Genomic DNA, 17,480 nt, shown 5'->3' with positions numbered 1-17,480 from the left:
TTTGGTCAATTTCCACAAATCAAAAACTTCTTTTTCATCTTAACAACTTTATTTTGAATTTTCATATTCTGTAAAACGCCTACAGACATTTACTTTTTAAATGAGATTTTATGTAGGACCATTTTATTTTGAAAACTGGATTTTCCGAAAAGCCGAAAATAAAACGTTTGATGCAAATTTTAGCCCCGCACATGTCAATCCGTGAAAACATTGTCGGACAATCGGTCCATGGCCTTAAAGAGGTTGAGAGCCACTAATCTGAAGCATTCTAATCTGGAATACATGGTTGGATTAAGGCACAGGCGAGAAGTGGGCGATGTCACCCTAATGAAATTGGACTGCCCCACTAAATGTGATACAATTAACTAAAGAAATAAGAATACCCAGAAATAAAAACAATAAAAATATTTTAAAAGCAAACAAAATTAAAGACAAAAAAACATGAGGATGGATGGACAGACAGATGGACAAATAGACACCGAAAGGAAAAAAAAGGTTAATGTAGTTAGTGTCCTGCAAATTTTAAACCAGTGCCCTACTTGTGCCTGTCCCAAGCCCAGTAAATGCAGTATGTAGTGTCATTCAACATGAAATTTTGAAAACATCAAAGGAGAAGACAGGTATATGGATAGGTCAACTGATATGATGATAGTGGGGCTGAGAAATCCGGGCCCGCCATGATATAACTTTTGTTCGAGCTACGGCGCCACAGTAAAGGCAGTCACTGACGCTCGTCTTCGATTTCCTTGCATGTGTAAAACCACAGGTATGTATGTACGCCTTCACCTAGGCCTGCACAATATACCGCAAATTTATCGTTATCGCGACATCAAGCTGTGCAATATGCCGCAAAAGACGGCGAAAATCGCAATAAATGGTTACCTTGACCCTTGTGCTATCCTAGGTGCTTTAGCATTGGGAGTTGGGTCATCTAGACCCAGTAGACAGTGCTCTGAACCTTTTTACTTCAATGATTTGTGATCGTCACTGGTGTCCATGGATTACATGAAATCTTTCCACCTTTATCCACCTTTGTCATGGTAGGGAGAACACGTCAATGGAAGGGGGGGGTCATCTAAAATAGCACAAGGGTCAAATGTGCTAAAACAAACTCATGGCAGCTTGAAATATTGAATAAATGAAATAAAATCCCTTTATGCATTTAACCAATCAGAAGGACCCATTTACGTTGTTGATCAATCAGATGAGCCCTTTTATGTTTGCCTCCTATGTCGACAAGGGTCATTTGGAGCATAATTTTTATACTGTTGCATTGAAATGGAAATTATGTTTTTGGTTGGTTTGATATTTGTTTATATACCGCAAATTTTATCGTTATTGCAATATTAATCACCAATATCGCGAGTTTTCCTCATATCGTGCAGCCCTACCTTCACCCATTGAGTATCCACTTCAACTGCATCTATTATTGCAGGTCAGATGCCTCCATACTCAGTGTCTCGTACAGTGATAAGAGTCTAACGCCTGCGCTGACAGACGCCTCTGCACACCATCACCTCCGACACACAAACACCCACACGGTGGAACGCTCCACACAAAGAACAACAGTTGGCGTGGAAGCTTGCCCGTCGTGTTTCACACACAGTTACCCCAAAAAGTTCCCAATATTTGACGGCAGAACACAGGCGTTTGCAAATAAACATCGACCAAAGCTCACATGCAGACGGACACATTCCTTGCTGCGGGCAGTGGGACAGGGATACCCTAAATGGAAATGGTTAGAGCAGAGGGAGACAGCAGGGCAAAGAGAAAACCTGGAGGGGCGGGGAGGAGGATGATAAAAGGTGGCGACTGATAGAAAAGGCACGGTTGGCCTCTGATCTGTCACTGCAAAGACAAACCATCCATCACTGTCCCTGAAATCTATTTAAAACTCTGAGGACTGCACAAGCTGGCCAATCAATTAAAGGCTGTACCTGTGAGAATCATTTACTTTGAGTTATTGATCGTTCAAATATAATTACTGGGCGGCTCAAGCCACGTTTGGCTGAGGACTTTTGACATCTGAACGCAGACGTTTACCCCGACCCGCTTGTCGTAACAATCTTCTTTTTCTGGTAGCACATGGAGACAAAGTCAGCCCTTTTGCAAGGTAAATAACAGCCTGATGCAAAAAAAAGAAAAAGTACAAAAACGGCAGAAAAAATAAAGATATTTCATCTTAACATTAAAAAATGTTATTTTTTTTCCATTTCAGTTCATTTTGGCCATCTATGAGCAGGTGTGCCATACAGGGTTGCAGAGAAAGACTCTTCGATCCTCTGAACTGCATATATGCTTTGTTGGCAGGCAGGGACGCCTGTGGAGACAAAAATGCTCACAGAGCAGGCCCTCCAGATTGTCAACCATCTGTGTAAGAGTACAAAAATTCAAGGTGCAGGACCTGTAACAATAAAACGATGACATCACGTTTTGGTCTTAACGAGCATACACTTTCTAAAAGCAACCAATGTCAAAGGCTTTCACTGGTTAGGTTTAAACGTTGGTTTCCAATCTGCATATTGACAAATGCACTAATGTGCTTGCAGTAGAAAAGTGATGATCACATCAGCAGAATTCATTCATTCGCTGAAGGCAGCTCTGCTTGTAGTAGGTGTTAAGAAGCTATTCTGGAGAGGACTGAAGTGAGAGAACAACCGACACAATTATTGTTAACTCTTAAGAGGTCTCAGGCTTACAAGCTGAATCTCAATAATGACTGCTTTAGATTTGTTACCAATACCGACTAGCCATTTGACCAAAAAATATGTACTAGTCCTCATAATTTTGGACAAAAAGTTTACAACTGCGTTTGTAGTAGGGGTGTAAAAATATATTTTAACAACATTTTGATTCATGTCATAATTTGTGGTCACAGATCCGATTCATAGTCGACATCAGTTCCTTTTGATTTGGTCCTATTTACGGACCTCAGACTCAATCCAAGACATCTTTAGCCAAAGATTTAACCAGAGATAAATACCAGGGTACTGAACAGTACAGGTGAAGTTTTCAGATTCCTTGTATTTCTTGCAAGATTATCAAGTATAAATTAAATATGTGTACAAACAAACAACTAAACAAGAATTACTGACAAATCCTTTTACATTTTAGTTTCCACATGTAAATAATCCAATGGGAGCATTATTAGAAGATTCTACCACATTGTATGGTCACATGTCTCCGCAAAAATCAAAGGGTTTCCACAAATTCCACTGTAACGATGGCTTGATCATTTTTTGTTGCAATCACGTGTCTTGCACTTGGTCGTTTTTACTTAATAGTCAAATACTGTGCCTCAATTTTAAATGGTATTTTCCAATATCGATAGAATCAATTCATGTCATTTTGACATGGTTTTATAATGGCAAAGGTCGATTTGATTAACAACAGATTGATCTGCTTGAATCATAGGAATTTCTCCATATCTCCCCGTGTCCCCAGTGCAGAATACATTCAGGTCACCAGATCTACAAAAATCTTTGATCACAATCAGATTTCTTTTCATTCCATACTCCTGGATTTGTTTTTCTACGAAGGTTTGAACTTTGACAGTTTCCAAAAGAGTGAAACATGCATAACAGGTGTAGTGAGGGATTTTACATCTTTAAAAACCTCTGTGATTATTGTAAAAAAAAAAGAAAAAAAGAAAGATGATTACTACGTGGATTTTACTTTTTCGACGGTTATTTTTTAAAAAGTAACTCCCATGACAAACGAGGAAACACTGTACCAGGACAGCACTGGCAAACTGGACTTAAAGTTGGCACCTTTGAATCTAAGGTATATCCAAAAAGTCCAGGTTTTGATGAAAATTGGGGTCAGCCCCTTTGCCTAAATGCTTCCCCCTTCATCTTAAATGTTGCTCTTCATGGAAAAGTGATATTCAATGGCCAGTATGAATATAAGACATTGAATATTAACTGCATCAACTGTTGACCCTTTTACCCTTATTGTCTAATAGCCATTAGCTTGGCAGGTGTGTTGCATTCATCATGAATAATGGGCAACAATGCCCATATGAGTTGTACAGTAGAACATTGTCCCTCTGAGAAGGTTAGTTGTGCATGGAAGCGCATGTACCATCTGGCTTCCAGCTTTTGACCTTTATCAGCGTTACACCTGTCACTGTGGTCCAGCCTCCCGTCCCAGAAACAAACCAGGGGATGCCCAGCGCTGACATCTACCATGACAGCACAGTGACACATGAGTAACGTAGGCAGACAAGAGGGAAAGTCTGGCAATCATTAGAGATAATGAAAAGTAAACAGACAGAACAGCTGAAATGAAAAGAGAGATTCATCCAATATACCTTTGACAGCTAATCATTCCTGTTATTTTACCATGTCTCATTTGTATAGTTTTAACCTAAGATAAAATATCATAGTTATATATTGTTATATATCCGATCAACTTTAGTTCTATTTTAAGCGTTTCCAGTGGTCTTTTCAGAAATTTGTCTCAGAATTGTTGGCGGGACTTTTGGCAAGAACAACCCCACCCCACTTCCCTTCCTTTTTGCTGAGAACGACAATTTACATGAAATTTACAATTTAGGGCTACGTTCACACTGCAGGGCTTAATGCTCAATTCGGATTTTTTGAAAAAATCCGAACTGTTTGCTAGACCGTTCACATTTCCAAGTAAATCCGAACTTTTGTGATCTCCAGTGTGACCGTGACACGACCCAAACGAGACCCGCATGCGCAGAAGCCAGAAGAATACTCAACGGTGAACGACGTCACTTGTTTGCGGAGCAGATGTCAACAACAGTGTTGTCAAAAGCGGAGCTCTTTTTGTAATATTAAATTTATTTTCACGAAGGAGCAGCACAATTGCAATCTTCTCATTTTAAGAAGGCAATGGAGTCTGGATCGTCTGTACCCACTGTTGTGGAATGGAAATGTGAATGTGCTGGAGCCGCTCGCCCGCGTGTGTGTGTGCAAGCGCGTGCCGCGATAGAGAATAGGGGGGGGGGGCAGTGTGTGCGCGCATTCATGTTGTGTGTTACGGAGGACGGTAATAAAAGAAGGTTTCCCCCAAAATAAATGCTATGGACTCTTTATTAACCCGTTCTGGAGAATCTAAGGATCAGAACAGAGAGGAGGAGGAGGATCGCCTCGGGTCCCCCGCGCTTCTGAGCACGGTGACGGTCGGAAGGAGAGAAAGAAAAAAAAGTTATCGCGGTAAAGGTTCAACACCACGCTCTGCCATTTATCTGGAAATTTTTTCAAAAACCGCCCAGTTGCGATAAGAGCCCTGGAGTTTGGCCTGAAAAGAGCGATCAGCCCAAATATTAATCCAATCGGGGATCTCGCTTCCCTTCCACTGTCTGGTCTCAGCAGCATCGTCCACCATGGTTGATGTTTACGTTCTCGTTCCTGCCTACTTTAACGCAAAATGATGACGTTTGTTGCGTGTCGATGACGTACAGTTCGGAATCAAGTCGCCTGGCCGGTCAGACGGCGGTCGCAATTGAAAAGAACGGCTACAATTCGGAATCAGGACGGCAAATCCACGGGGCCTGGGTCGCAATTGAAAAGATCGGATCTGTGTCATTCAGACTGTCATGAAAAGATCGGAATTGGGCCCCTTAGGGGCAAAAAATTCGGAATTGGGTCGTTTCAGCCTGCAGTGTGAACGTAGCCTTATATGCTCCCCTGTTGGCTTACAGCCCCTCACAACCCTCTCAGAACATTACCAGTGCACCTAAAATGGAGCTCTCCAGCGGTTTGGTTTTAAAGCGGATCTCAGCTAAGACGAGGCAAACAACGACATACATGGATCTTTTTGTCTACAAGCGGATGCATCAGAATGGAGTGGAGCAGAGAGCTTGTAGCCCACCCATCGTATTTCCTATGTCACAAATACGACTTTTTTCAAACTGCCTTTGTTCGTCTGCTCCTTATTTGCAACGATGGATAAAGAAATACTCAAAATTTTAAAATTGTGCTGAATTTTCTTTATATATCTCCTCCAGATTTTTATTTTAAACTGTCATCTCAAATTATGACCTCAAGGCACCATGCAAGGAGCATTACAGTCTATTTTATTCAGGCAATTGGAAAAACTAATCCGACTTTAGGTTTGGATCTAAAAATGTGAGCCTTGTTTGTCGGTTTAAACCTGGCTAGGTTTAGACAGTGTAAATGCATTTTGTTTCCCAAACTGTGCATATAAAAATCTTTAGTACAGATCGTTTTTTCTGTGCTCAATTTCTCAATCCATATTTCTTATTTATGATTTATTTATGGCTCGGAAATTGGCATTTGAGCGACCGCTTCCAATAAAAAAGTCTATGTAAATGTGTAACAAAGGTGCGTTTCGGGCTTCTGTGTTCAAAACCTCCGTGTTCACGCACCGTTACACAAGTTCCTCAGTCCGTTTGTGGGCTCTACATACAAAACCCGTGGAAATTAAATGCATGCTGAAAGTTAAAGCACTTGAACTTTCACCAATCGGGGACTTGCGTTTGTGTTACGGCTGTGGCCGTATTTGGTTTTGTTTATTCTGTTTTGTGCATTTTATTTTTATCAAAGTGGGACTTCTGTGTTTTTTTGTGGATCTTTGTGTTTGCATGTCTATGTCTGATTATTTTCAGGTGTGCTGGAAAGGGTGTGGCCTCCCATTCGACCCAACCTGATGGAGGCAGCCTTTAAAAGCACCACATTGGTCTCCAGTCTGTGAGCAGGGAGCTTGGCTGCATCCAGTCTCCACTGCAGCTTGATTTCCCTTTTCTTTCATTTACAGGTAAGATTACATGTTTCAGTTAGGTGGGGTTTTTGTTTGTTGTTTTGGCCTTGGTTCACCCTGAAGTCTTTTTGCTTCACTTTTAGTCATTGGTGTTTGTTATTTCTTATTTTGTAAATAAATTTGCTATACTTTTTTATGGAGACATTTATTTGGTGTTTCTGTTCATTTAAAATTTAGTAGCCAAAACTTTACTTTTTATGTTATGTTCCTCTAGGGCCCCTAGACACAGAAGGGGGCGTAACAGTTATGGGTAAACGACCTTTTCAATACTCGGAAGTGCCAACCGTTTGGAAATCGATTATGGAGGAGAAATTAATAATTGTGGTTGGTGTCCGGATGGAATAATAGGACACCAAGTATTACATAAATCGGAACAGGGCTGTAAAAGAGAAAGCCTGGAGCAAGGTTCACCAGATTTGTACCGCTTTGAGATTTCGCACCAAGTCTCTACCAACTGCAGGTACATCCACTAGTATCGGGTAGCGACAGAAATGTGGTAACGCGGCTAAAAGCGCATTCAGAAAGCCACATTTTTGAACGTGGCCCACATGCCCGGTGTGATCCTAGCATTAGAAATGAATAAAGTATTGTTGTATTGAATAAATGTATGTTGCTATTTTCTTTCACTGCACTAACATTCCTTCGTCTCATCAATCGGAGTGCTGCCTGTGCTTCAGCTACGTCACCTGGGAGCTATTCCACTTATTTCCAGTTGACGTGCAGGAAAAGCAGACAGTTCCTGAGAAATGATTTGAATCTAACCTTTAATGACTGCAGCGCTGACGTTCCTCCTGTGATTTCACGTTGTAATAACAACCAGCAATCCTTTTTTCTGACTCTCTCCATCTTCATGTCAGCAGAAAGTAAACACACGCTTATCGTTTGGTCTAGTTTGACAGCTTTTTGTTGCTCTCTTCAAACCAAAACCCCGTAGCCGCATGCTCGCTCTGCTCCCCTGACAGGTGAAGGGAGTCGACACGGCAACGATGCTCTCCCATCGCTTTCGCCCGCCACTCGAGTTACACACTTACTGACCACAGAGTCCAAGTTTAACTTCATTCACCTTTTCACACAGCAGCTGCGTCTGCTCATCTTAACCACGCAGCTGGATGAACCCCTTCCAAAATTTGCCCCACATTGAGATGTTGGTGATAGCATCCTCCACATTCTGGCCTTCCTGTGCAGCCCTTGGTTCTGCCGCACAAGCACTTCACACCCTGGCAGTGGACGGTCACTTGAAGGAAGCACTACTGTGAGCTCAAGAGCTGCTCAAAAGTATAGATGGTCCACAGACAAAAAAAGATGTGAATCAAACAGATTTAAAACTTCCAAATAAATATCATGAGGGAATATGCTATAAACCAATGAAGAATAACATTTTGAATTTACTAAATTCTGATTTTTTTTTTAATTTAGAAGAGCAAAAAATCTAATTTATGCCACAAATCTGTTGGAATATATTTTCAAATAAAATTCAAATTGATTTTTTTGTTTACATTATTAACAAATGGAATCATTTGATTAACTTTTCTGTGGAGAAAAATAATGATCCGCTGTTTATTTTTAATAAATACAACATTTTATTAATGCAAGGTCCATTTTTATTTAGATTAAAAACACATTTTAGTAGTCAGATTGGTATTGAATTTAAAATTGTAATAAATTAATCAATATAAGTGTTATCTTGTTAATGTGAGAAAATTGTGTGAGGATTTATCGGATTTACAAAGAATTCTGGGTAATTTTCAAGTAAAAACAAAAAATAGCAAAAGTAAAAAAGTTCGCCCTTTTCAAAATGATCCATTACTATCAAATAAATGTTTTAATGTACACAATTAAAACAAATTAAGAAATGTGAAATGTATCAGCGCCTGTATTAATGTACTTCAGACACTGAATTACATTCACCAAAACATGTAAATGAGCTAGTTTAGATCAGGCTTTTTACTGGATCGAAGAAGGGACAAAAAAAATAAATCATTGAATCTCAAATTGCACAACAGGTGACCTCACCTTGCATTAGCCCACCTTGGAGTATATGCAAGTGGGAAAAATGATAGTGGGTGGAGAAAGTCATACCAGATAACAATTAGAAAAAAAGAAACCGGAGCTGCTTATGTAAAGCCACACAAGGAGAGTAAATTCAGTTAGATGAAGTGAGGAAATGGCAAAAGTAGCAGCAGTTTTCTGTCTGCAAAAAGATTATATTTTATATTTTCTTAGTGTACATTTTTCTTTACAATCTCATTGTACCATGATTGGTTAAATGGAGGGGAATCCTTTATATTTCCAAGTCATGTCATCATCATCCTGTTAAAGAAAATGTAACTGGATGTGAATGGAGACGATGGATAACTCATGAAAGGATCCGGTCCATTTGGCTCAAACCGGCTTCTGACATAAACCAAACAAGTGAACTCTGATGGGCTAGACAACGACGGTCTCCTGCAAATGAACTCTGGTGTGGTTTACCACAAAGCAAATGCAAACAGAAAAAAACTATTCAGCTTCTACAATAAAGCCAATCAACAGCAGCGTATTAAAAAATGATGTGATAATGAAAATACGCTGGGCGGGCCACAAGCTCCCTGCTCTACTAAAACAGAGCGCTCTCAGCAATGAGACGGGGAATGGGGGCGGGGTTGCTCCACACCAACTGTCCCGCCCACAACTCAGAGGTGAATTTCTACTGAACTCCTGCCACTCTGCAGGAATGCTTTAGAAAACAACAGGTTTTTTTGATTGTGGCTGAAAACAGCATAATCATAATTAAAAGACCACTGAGAAGGTTTTCAAATAGATCAGAAGATGATGGAAGTGGGTCTTTAACACCAGAGTTTTAGCTCCAGTGTTATTTGGAGTAGTATCGGGTAGCGACAGAAATGTGTCTTTGGACATTCTTTGGACTACCCTTAGCTCTCTAAACCATTTACGCAACTATCATAAATTCAACAGATGTTGAAGTGGACACAGAAGAGAAGTGCTTACATAATGGACATAAATCAGCTAAATAAATCAGCGGATTCACGTCGATAACGTAATCGGTCAAAAAGTTACGGTTTGTTAAAGTGCACGTTTTATTTAAACTCAAACTTTATTTCTTTATATTTCAGTTAAAAACACATAGCGCTTAACATAGGAGCAGATAAATAGTCATAAAAAATGAAAATTATTAAAATCAGAAAACACAGGACAATCACACAAAGATGGGAGCCCTCCCTCACCAGGTTCTTCCCCCCACCCACCCAGTTCCCCCAGTAGAACCCTGAACAAAAACAAAGAACTGCAGCTTAAGTGTTGCCTGCGACATCTCTAGTGTTAAAGGGTTAAACAGCTGCTATTAAGATCGGGGTTTTGTATTATCCCGATAAGATGGCTTTTTAGCACTTTTACTTTTTGTCTTACTGTACAAGAAACGTTGCTGTAAAATGTGCAAAATCAAACTGACGGCGACATTCCTCAAATAACCACTAAAGGGTGGCTTTAGAAAGGAGCCTACTTTCTATGTTACAAAGTATTATTTAACACCAAAAAATATCAATACAGCAACTTTTTTCTGTTTTTATTAAATTTACAATTTATTACTGTGTGGAGGTGGAGTGGTTGGGTTTCTTTATTTTTTTTTAAGAGCATCAATTTCCCTGGGGCACAGTCTTTAGCGCTCTTGCCTCACAGCAAGAAGTTCAAGTCCCGGCTGGGGGACCTGAAACAGAATACCAATGGGGGACCTTTCTGTGCGGAGTTTACATTCTCCCCGGGGACTCCTGATTCCTCCCACAGTCCAAAAACATGCTTCACAGGTGATTTGGTTACTCTAAATTGTCCCTAGGTGTGAATGTGAGTGTGCATGGGTGTGTGATTTGTGGCCATGCGACAGACTGGCGAGCTGTCCAGGATGTCCCCCGCCTTCGCCTTCGAGTGGCCGGGATAGGCTCTGGCAACCCCGTGACCCCAGAAGGGGCAAAACAGGTTTAGAAGATGAAAGAAAGCATCCAATTCTGTATCATTAGGGGGTGTTTTGGGATTGGAGTATGGATGGACAATTCTCCCGTTTGTCAATGGAGCAACTTGACTTTTCTGGTAGGTTAGCAACAAACTCTAGGCCAGGGGTTCTCAAAGTTTTTGTAGTGGAGGGCCAAATTATGAACAGACTGGGGGCCAATTTTGGTGAAAGAACCAAGAAAAGGTTGTTTTTAATAACTTTAATGACCAAGTGTCATTTGTACAGTTAACCAGGCCCTCCAGATGTTTTCTCAGTTGCAGTCGGAGGTTGCTGCCCGCAGATCTTCCACTCGTCTAGTAATTGTATCATTTGACAGAATTATTTCTTCAAACTTCTTCTTTTGCTCTAGACCAGGGGTGTCAAACTCCTTTTCACAGAGGGCCACATCCGCATAGTGGCTGTCCTCAAAGGGCCGGATATAACTTTTACATGTAACTGACTGTAATGAAAAATAAATGTAACTTCTTCTTCATGTTGAATAACTGATTATTTATTTATTATAACTTTTTAAAGTGACAATTACAGTTGCATAGAAAACAAATGTTTGCTTGTTACTCTAGCATGAATCCTTTTAAATTTGATTCTGTCAGTTTAGGTTACATGGACAGTGTTTAAGTCCTAATGTATAGTTGCCCAATCTGATAGTTTAAGTTATATTCCCCCTAGATATGAATAAATACACACCAATTTTTATTTTTCATTTTAAGAAAGTAAAAACTTTTATGCTCTTGCGGGCCACATAAAATGACATGGAGGGCCACATTTGGCCCCCGGGCCTTGAGTTTGACACATGTGCTCTAGACAAACAATGTCAGCTACTTTCAGCATACATTCTCCCCGTCACTTAAGGGCTTGCTATGCTGGACCATTTCCAAGGCCACAACGTAGCTAGCTTCTCTCACAGCTTCACTGGATTTAACCATTTTTGTAAACATCTGATGCTTGAAAATAAGTCACACGACGTTATCCAGCCATTGAGGTATGACAAAGTAAGTATTTGTCCACTTAGCTTGAAAGTATCTTATCTCCTCGCCAACACAACGTTTTTCATCAAAGGAACCTGCTCTAGCTCTCTTCTATTAAGGGCCACAAAAGATCTTCCAGCGGGCCGCCATTGGCCCCCGGGCCACACTTTGAGAACCCCTGCTCTAGGCCAATCCACTTCAGGGTTTTTTGTCGTTCAGAATCCAAAAGGAGGTATTTAAAGTTGATCCTTCCAGTACATAAAAAGAAAAGAAAAAATTGGTGTTTTTTTTTTTTGTAATGTTCCTGTATCGTGCGATTAGCCTTTACCTGGACAAACAGGCATGTAAAACAGCTGACTTTCCAGCTGCTGCGGCTCGCACTGATAGTTTTGCTGAATATAAACACAGATGATACAATTGTACCTCCATCCATGAGGTCGTTGGCAAAACTACCCTCACAATTGGTTGTAAAATGTGGTGTCGTTTTTGAGTCCCAATAGTGATGAGTCATGACAGATCTCACTCGACTTTCAGTGAGTCACTCTTGGACTTGACAATTTATGATGCAACTGCAGGGACTTTTACACACTTGAGGTTAAACCATGTTATATTTACAGAATGGCTATAAAAATGGGAACTTAAAAGACGATTTAACGAATAAAAGCAGGTCCCCCGCCCCCCCCGTGTGGGTCCGTCATTGTTGTGTGCTTACTGTTGAGGCTCAACACTACAGCCAGCAGGAGAATGGACTATCCCGGCTGTTCCTGCTCCTTCTGCCAGACAAAAATAGAAGCGGGAACTCAAGCCAAAAACAACCTTGTATTTGTGCTCCACCATCAGCCTTTTTGGAGGAGGAGATCCACTCCAGCTGAATCTTAACGGCCCTTCTCTTTGCCTCAAACGCCCCGTCAACAACAGGATATCTTCAAAAACACTGTGTGCCTTTGAGCAGCTTTTTTTTTTTTTTTGGTTTCTTTTTTTAGATTTTGCTCCATTAACCAGTCAAGCTACAGGCGTTCTGCTGACTGCAAGAGGCCTTTAGTAGTTGCATCAGGATAAAAGCATCTTTGCAATAAATGCATACGCAGGATGAGAGGAGGAGCATAGAGGCGGGAGGATGGAAGGCATTCACAGCCAGTTGGAAATGTATGCATGTCAGCACTCCCGGTTTTGTGGAGGTCCTGTCCGTGCACCCAGTGCGCTTTTTGTGAGTGCGCTCCCGCGGTGTTACGACATTACGGCTTGTGTAAGTGTATGGTAGGAGAAGCCAGTGACTCAGAGCGGTAGCTGTAGCTGGCTTCCTTTCGGGTCAGTTAGCAGCACCAAGTGCGTCTGAAGAGGCACGTTATAAAGAGTGCTTGTGTGCAGCAACGCGACAAGACGGGAGGGGAGGGAATAAGGAGAATAGGAAAAGGAACCATGGATGACGGCTAACTAGGCCTTCACTGGGTCATTTCACATGAATAATGACATTTGGGGATTTTTCGTCCTTTGGCCGCCGGCGTTCGTCTACAGGCCAATTCAGGAAACTTGACCATGGAAAGTGTGATTCATGGCGTTAACAGCAGCTCACTTATTGGCTCAATAATGGGCTTAACAGGGAAACTTTCCCATATTGACGATTGAGTGGGCGTCGTTGGATGCCCACGCAAACAGCTGGAGACTCGCTTACGACGTGTCTGTGGCATACCGATGAGCCAGGAGACACCCTCTTGTTAAATTATTCCACCCCACGTCAACTCATTCTCCTCTTCCTCCATCAACCACCCCCACCCCATAACTCTCCCTCATCTCATCTTTTTTTTTTCCTTTCCTCCCACTCTCTCTGCTTCACTTCTTTACGCTTCATAAAATCCAGACGGGACCCTTGCATAAGTCCCGCCTCCGTGCATGTCAATCAAACCCATGTGCCTCTTAGCAACAGGATATCAGCAGTCTCCAAGCTCCTCCTTCCACACTCTTTTCCATCTCCTTATAGGGCTTGAAAACCCCTGCAGCCCACCCCCATCTTTTGCCATGTAGGGTCTCCCCTCTTCCTTGTAGATCTCTGGAGGGAGCTCCTCTTTTTTTTTTTTTTTTTTTTTCCACACAGTCCGTGAACGTCGCTGTCATCTCCATCCCCGCAGCGCTGACAGACCCATTACCACCGAGGAAACATTTTGTGAAAGACAAACACTGCATAACAAAAAAAAGCGGATGACACCCCCCCACCCACCTCCCACCAGCTAAACATGCGTGCAGGTGAGCACACAAACTCCCCTGACAGATATGTATTTGCCCAACCTGCACACGCCTCCCGCTAAATATTAGATGGTGAAACCAGTCCGTCCGGTTCAGGAGGGGCTTCGTGTTAAAACAACGCGTGTCCTGTTGTCCAGAGCGCTTCACAAATGTGCAAGAGCCAGCTGGAGGAGCGTGTTGTTGCTGTCAACTGCACCTCACCAAAGGCACGTGAGGGCAATCTCCCCCCACAATGCATTTCAGCAGCAGGAAAACAAATTTCACCCATTCAACTTAAAACTTAATTCTTTGGTAACTTTTCCTTTTCTTTCTCTCCCCCTTAGAGTAAAAAAAAAAAAAAAAGAAAAGTGTTTAACCTTTCCCAGCTCACCCACAAACGTTATCCTCGTGCCTGAAACCATCCAACAATCGACACAAAATGAGTGACTCATGCAAGTTGCCACGGCAACGCGGCTCATTGGGATCATTTAACAACCATCATTGTACACCCAGCAGAGAATCAATAAGATTTAAAAGGTGGAGGCAAGCAGGGTGGTGGAAATTTAGGGGTGGGGGTGCAAACGAAGAGAGGCGAGCAGGTTCGAATCCTCGTGACCCCCGCCAATGGGAGGAAGTGCGTGCCTCTGCGGCAGGTAGGCCTCTCTCCTCCGCCTCGGGGCACACGCTTAGGTGGGGCTTGAGAAAATATTCCAGTCTTTTCTGCAGCAGTCTCTACACCCTCAGCACAAGCCGCTCTATCTCTTTCGTGGTTAATAAATTACCCCATCACACCGCAACGCAGCTCACTTGCACACCTTATTGCCAAGTCAGCTCTACAGCCAGAAATAATGTCCCAGAGCAAAACCCGCCCCCTTTTCCTGGGGGGCCTGCAGTGTTTGTTAAGTCTCCTGTCCCGTCATGGATTGATCCGCTTCAGCTACTGATCTTCACCGCAACAGCCCGAGGATGTATTTCCCACTCTCATGCTCCCATTTCTTCTCCAAGCCCCCCCACCCCCACCTCTCATCCAGGGGCTCTTAAAGGAAAACATTGAGATAACAGCTGCCAGGGCCCCAGGGAGAGCAGGAGAAGGGAGAAAAGAGGTCAAACAGTAAAGAGAGCAGGAATCCAAGGTACTGCTCAAAAGGAGTCACACGCATGCCTGCAAAAAAAAAAAAAAAAAAAAAAAAACAGGAGCGCACACACAAACCCATCCTGACTCACAGCCACTGAAATGTAATATGAACACTTCATGCAGCAACTTTGCAGCCCGCTGCGTGCTGGAGCGTTCTGTGTGTGCGTTATTGAAATGTGTGACAGAAATTACAGTGAGGAGGTGTTAGCTGAAGAGAAGGGATGCAGACGGGAGCAAGAGGAGGACGAACACGCAGTAACAAGAAAGGGAAAACAAAAGGACGGGGGCAACTGCTCTGTGGACACCTGTCCCTTTCGCTCACGGGCTTCACGGGCTTGAGCGATGTACAGAGACAGCTGCAGGGACAGTAAACAGGAGGGGTTTTCTTTCTTTCTTTCTTTCTTACTTACTTACAGCCCTGCCCCCCCCCCCCCCCCCCACCGCTTCCCAGTTTTTGCCAAGAAAACGTCCACAGAGCCGACGGCTTGGACGCGCTCAAACTGCTCGATCCAGCAGCAGAAAGTAGAGTGTGCTGCGTGCTCACATGGATTCTTCTGAGCATACATAATACATGACAGCGCACGGTTTCTGGCAGTGGCAGCTCTCGCTGTTCAGATTGCGTGCCCACTTCTAGCTCTGGGCAGGAGAACAGATGCCACAACAACAGCGCACAATAATACATCGCCGCTCGTGCGTCTCACCACAGCGGAGGAGGGTAATGTTCGCGACGATGCCTTCATCCGGTCCTTTCCCTACTTTCACTCTTTGTGTCCCTCAAAAACAGGAGTCCCAGTGAAAGCAGAGTCCCGAGTGGACAGCTGGAGCAAACGGGTCGAGTGGAGTCCTGGTCTGTTAGTGGGTAATTAGCATTTAATGCTCACTGACAGTCCCTCTCATGCAGTCTCGCGAGCGGCCCAAGCCTTGGCGACGAGGACGGGGGAAAAAAAAAAAGAGGCAAACACTCACCGACAGCACGTTAGGATAGTACAGTCCCATCATCGTATTCTGTGCAACAACTCCCAACTGTCGTCGCAGGCGCTCCTTCCCTCTTCTCGCGCTGCCTCGCCTCCTCTGCGAGCCTGTGTCACCTCACCAGCTCAGTCTCTCTTGTCTGTCTCACAGATTCAAAATCTCCCTCTCTCTGCCCCCGCTCGCTCTGTCTGCCCTGCCAATCCCCTCCCCTCCACCTCCTTCCTCCTCCTCTGCTGGCCTCTGTCCCTGTCACTCTCCCTCCTTCGTGTTCTCCCGCTATCTATCTCTCCCACTCGATCTTTTCTTCTCGTCTCCCACTCGCTCCTTGCTTTCTTTCCCTCTACCCCCAGCCGTCTGTTTTGCTGCTGTGCCCTTGCCTGATCATCTCTTCTGCCTCCTCTCCAGTCCTCCTTCCTCTCCTCCTCGCTCACCGTGATAGCCTGACGCCCCCCCCCCCCCTTCTCCCCTCCTACTCCGCTGCCTGTGTCACACCTGCAAACTTTCCCCTCCCCTCTGCTCCTCTCTCTCATGTCGCAGTCCTCCCCTCCTCCTTCTTTTCTCTCCCTTCTGCTGCTCTCCTTCTCCATGTAGGTGAGTTAACTGGGGCTGCTGGCACCACTGGGAGACCGAGATCTTCCTCTCTCGTGTCTTCCTTTCCTCTTGCAGACGAGCTTTGCAGCTAATTACGTGTCAGGTTTACGTCTGGAGTAACCCGTTATCAAACCCAAGGATGCCTCCACACACCTCTGCATTAACAGTCCGGTACTTAAAGCTGCACTTGAAAACCATTCAAAAGGGTAACAGACTACCGTATTTTTCAGAAAATACGTTTGTTTTTGTTTTTTTGCATGGTTTGGCCAGGGATGCGACATATACTCAGAAGCGACTTATGTTATATTAAAAAAAAAAAAAATATTGACTCGTACTGTCTATTCCTTATTTTCCTTTAAGTGATTGCCTTAAAGCGGTTGTTTCCATCTAACAACCACTAGAGGGCACTGTAGATGTGTGTTTCAGTATTTGCTACTGACAGCAATGCAGAAGAAGAACCGCCATCCAAAACAAACATGGAGGCCAATTACATCGTTATCTTGAACATTGCGATATTTTTCTTATTTGCTTCGAGATATTATTCTTGTATTTGTCTTCGTTGAACTAATGCAGGACGCTAAAAGTACAGCCAATCAGACGCGGCCCCTGCAGCCGAAGTTAAAGATCGCAGTTTAAAAAAAGACGTCGTGAACCACACATGGAAACATAATTAGCGATGTTTTTGTAGAGCTCTTTAAAATTATACTTAAAACATGATCTTGTTATGTCATCCGTGTCTTATTATTGTAAATGGAATATACAGTCAATGATTTCATGTAGTGATGAGGCTAAAAGGAGTCAATTTTGAAAAAGCATTGAGCACCAAATTGTGAACCAAAAC

General features: G+C 43.0%; 1 protein-coding gene across 7 annotated transcripts in view; it reads right to left on the bottom strand.

Moving 5' to 3' along the window:
- Window positions 1-17,480, bottom strand: part of LOC101157754 (RNA binding protein fox-1 homolog 2) — a 52,165-nt gene that overhangs the window by 19,078 nt on the left and 15,607 nt on the right. Inside the window, exon 1 of one of the 7 annotated variants that reach the window (XM_023955914.1) lies at window positions 16,043-16,454. The exons of 5 other annotated variants lie outside the window; for them this stretch is intronic. In XM_023955914.1, the coding sequence (XP_023811682.1) occupies window positions 16,043-16,075 (33 nt within the window). In that variant the 5' untranslated portion in view covers window positions 16,076-16,454. Of the gene's footprint in view, window positions 1-15,777; window positions 16,019-16,042; window positions 16,455-17,480 lie in introns of those variants that run through there. One more of the 7 variants, XM_023955912.1, reaches the window with a different exon arrangement.

The sequence above is a fragment of the Oryzias latipes genome, chromosome 1, assembly GCF_002234675.1.
Source record: "Oryzias latipes chromosome 1, ASM223467v1".
NCBI lineage: Eukaryota > Metazoa > Chordata > Actinopteri > Beloniformes > Adrianichthyidae > Oryzias > Oryzias latipes.
Note: the sequence above shows the minus strand (reverse complement) of the source record. Positions and strands in the feature narration are given on the sequence as shown.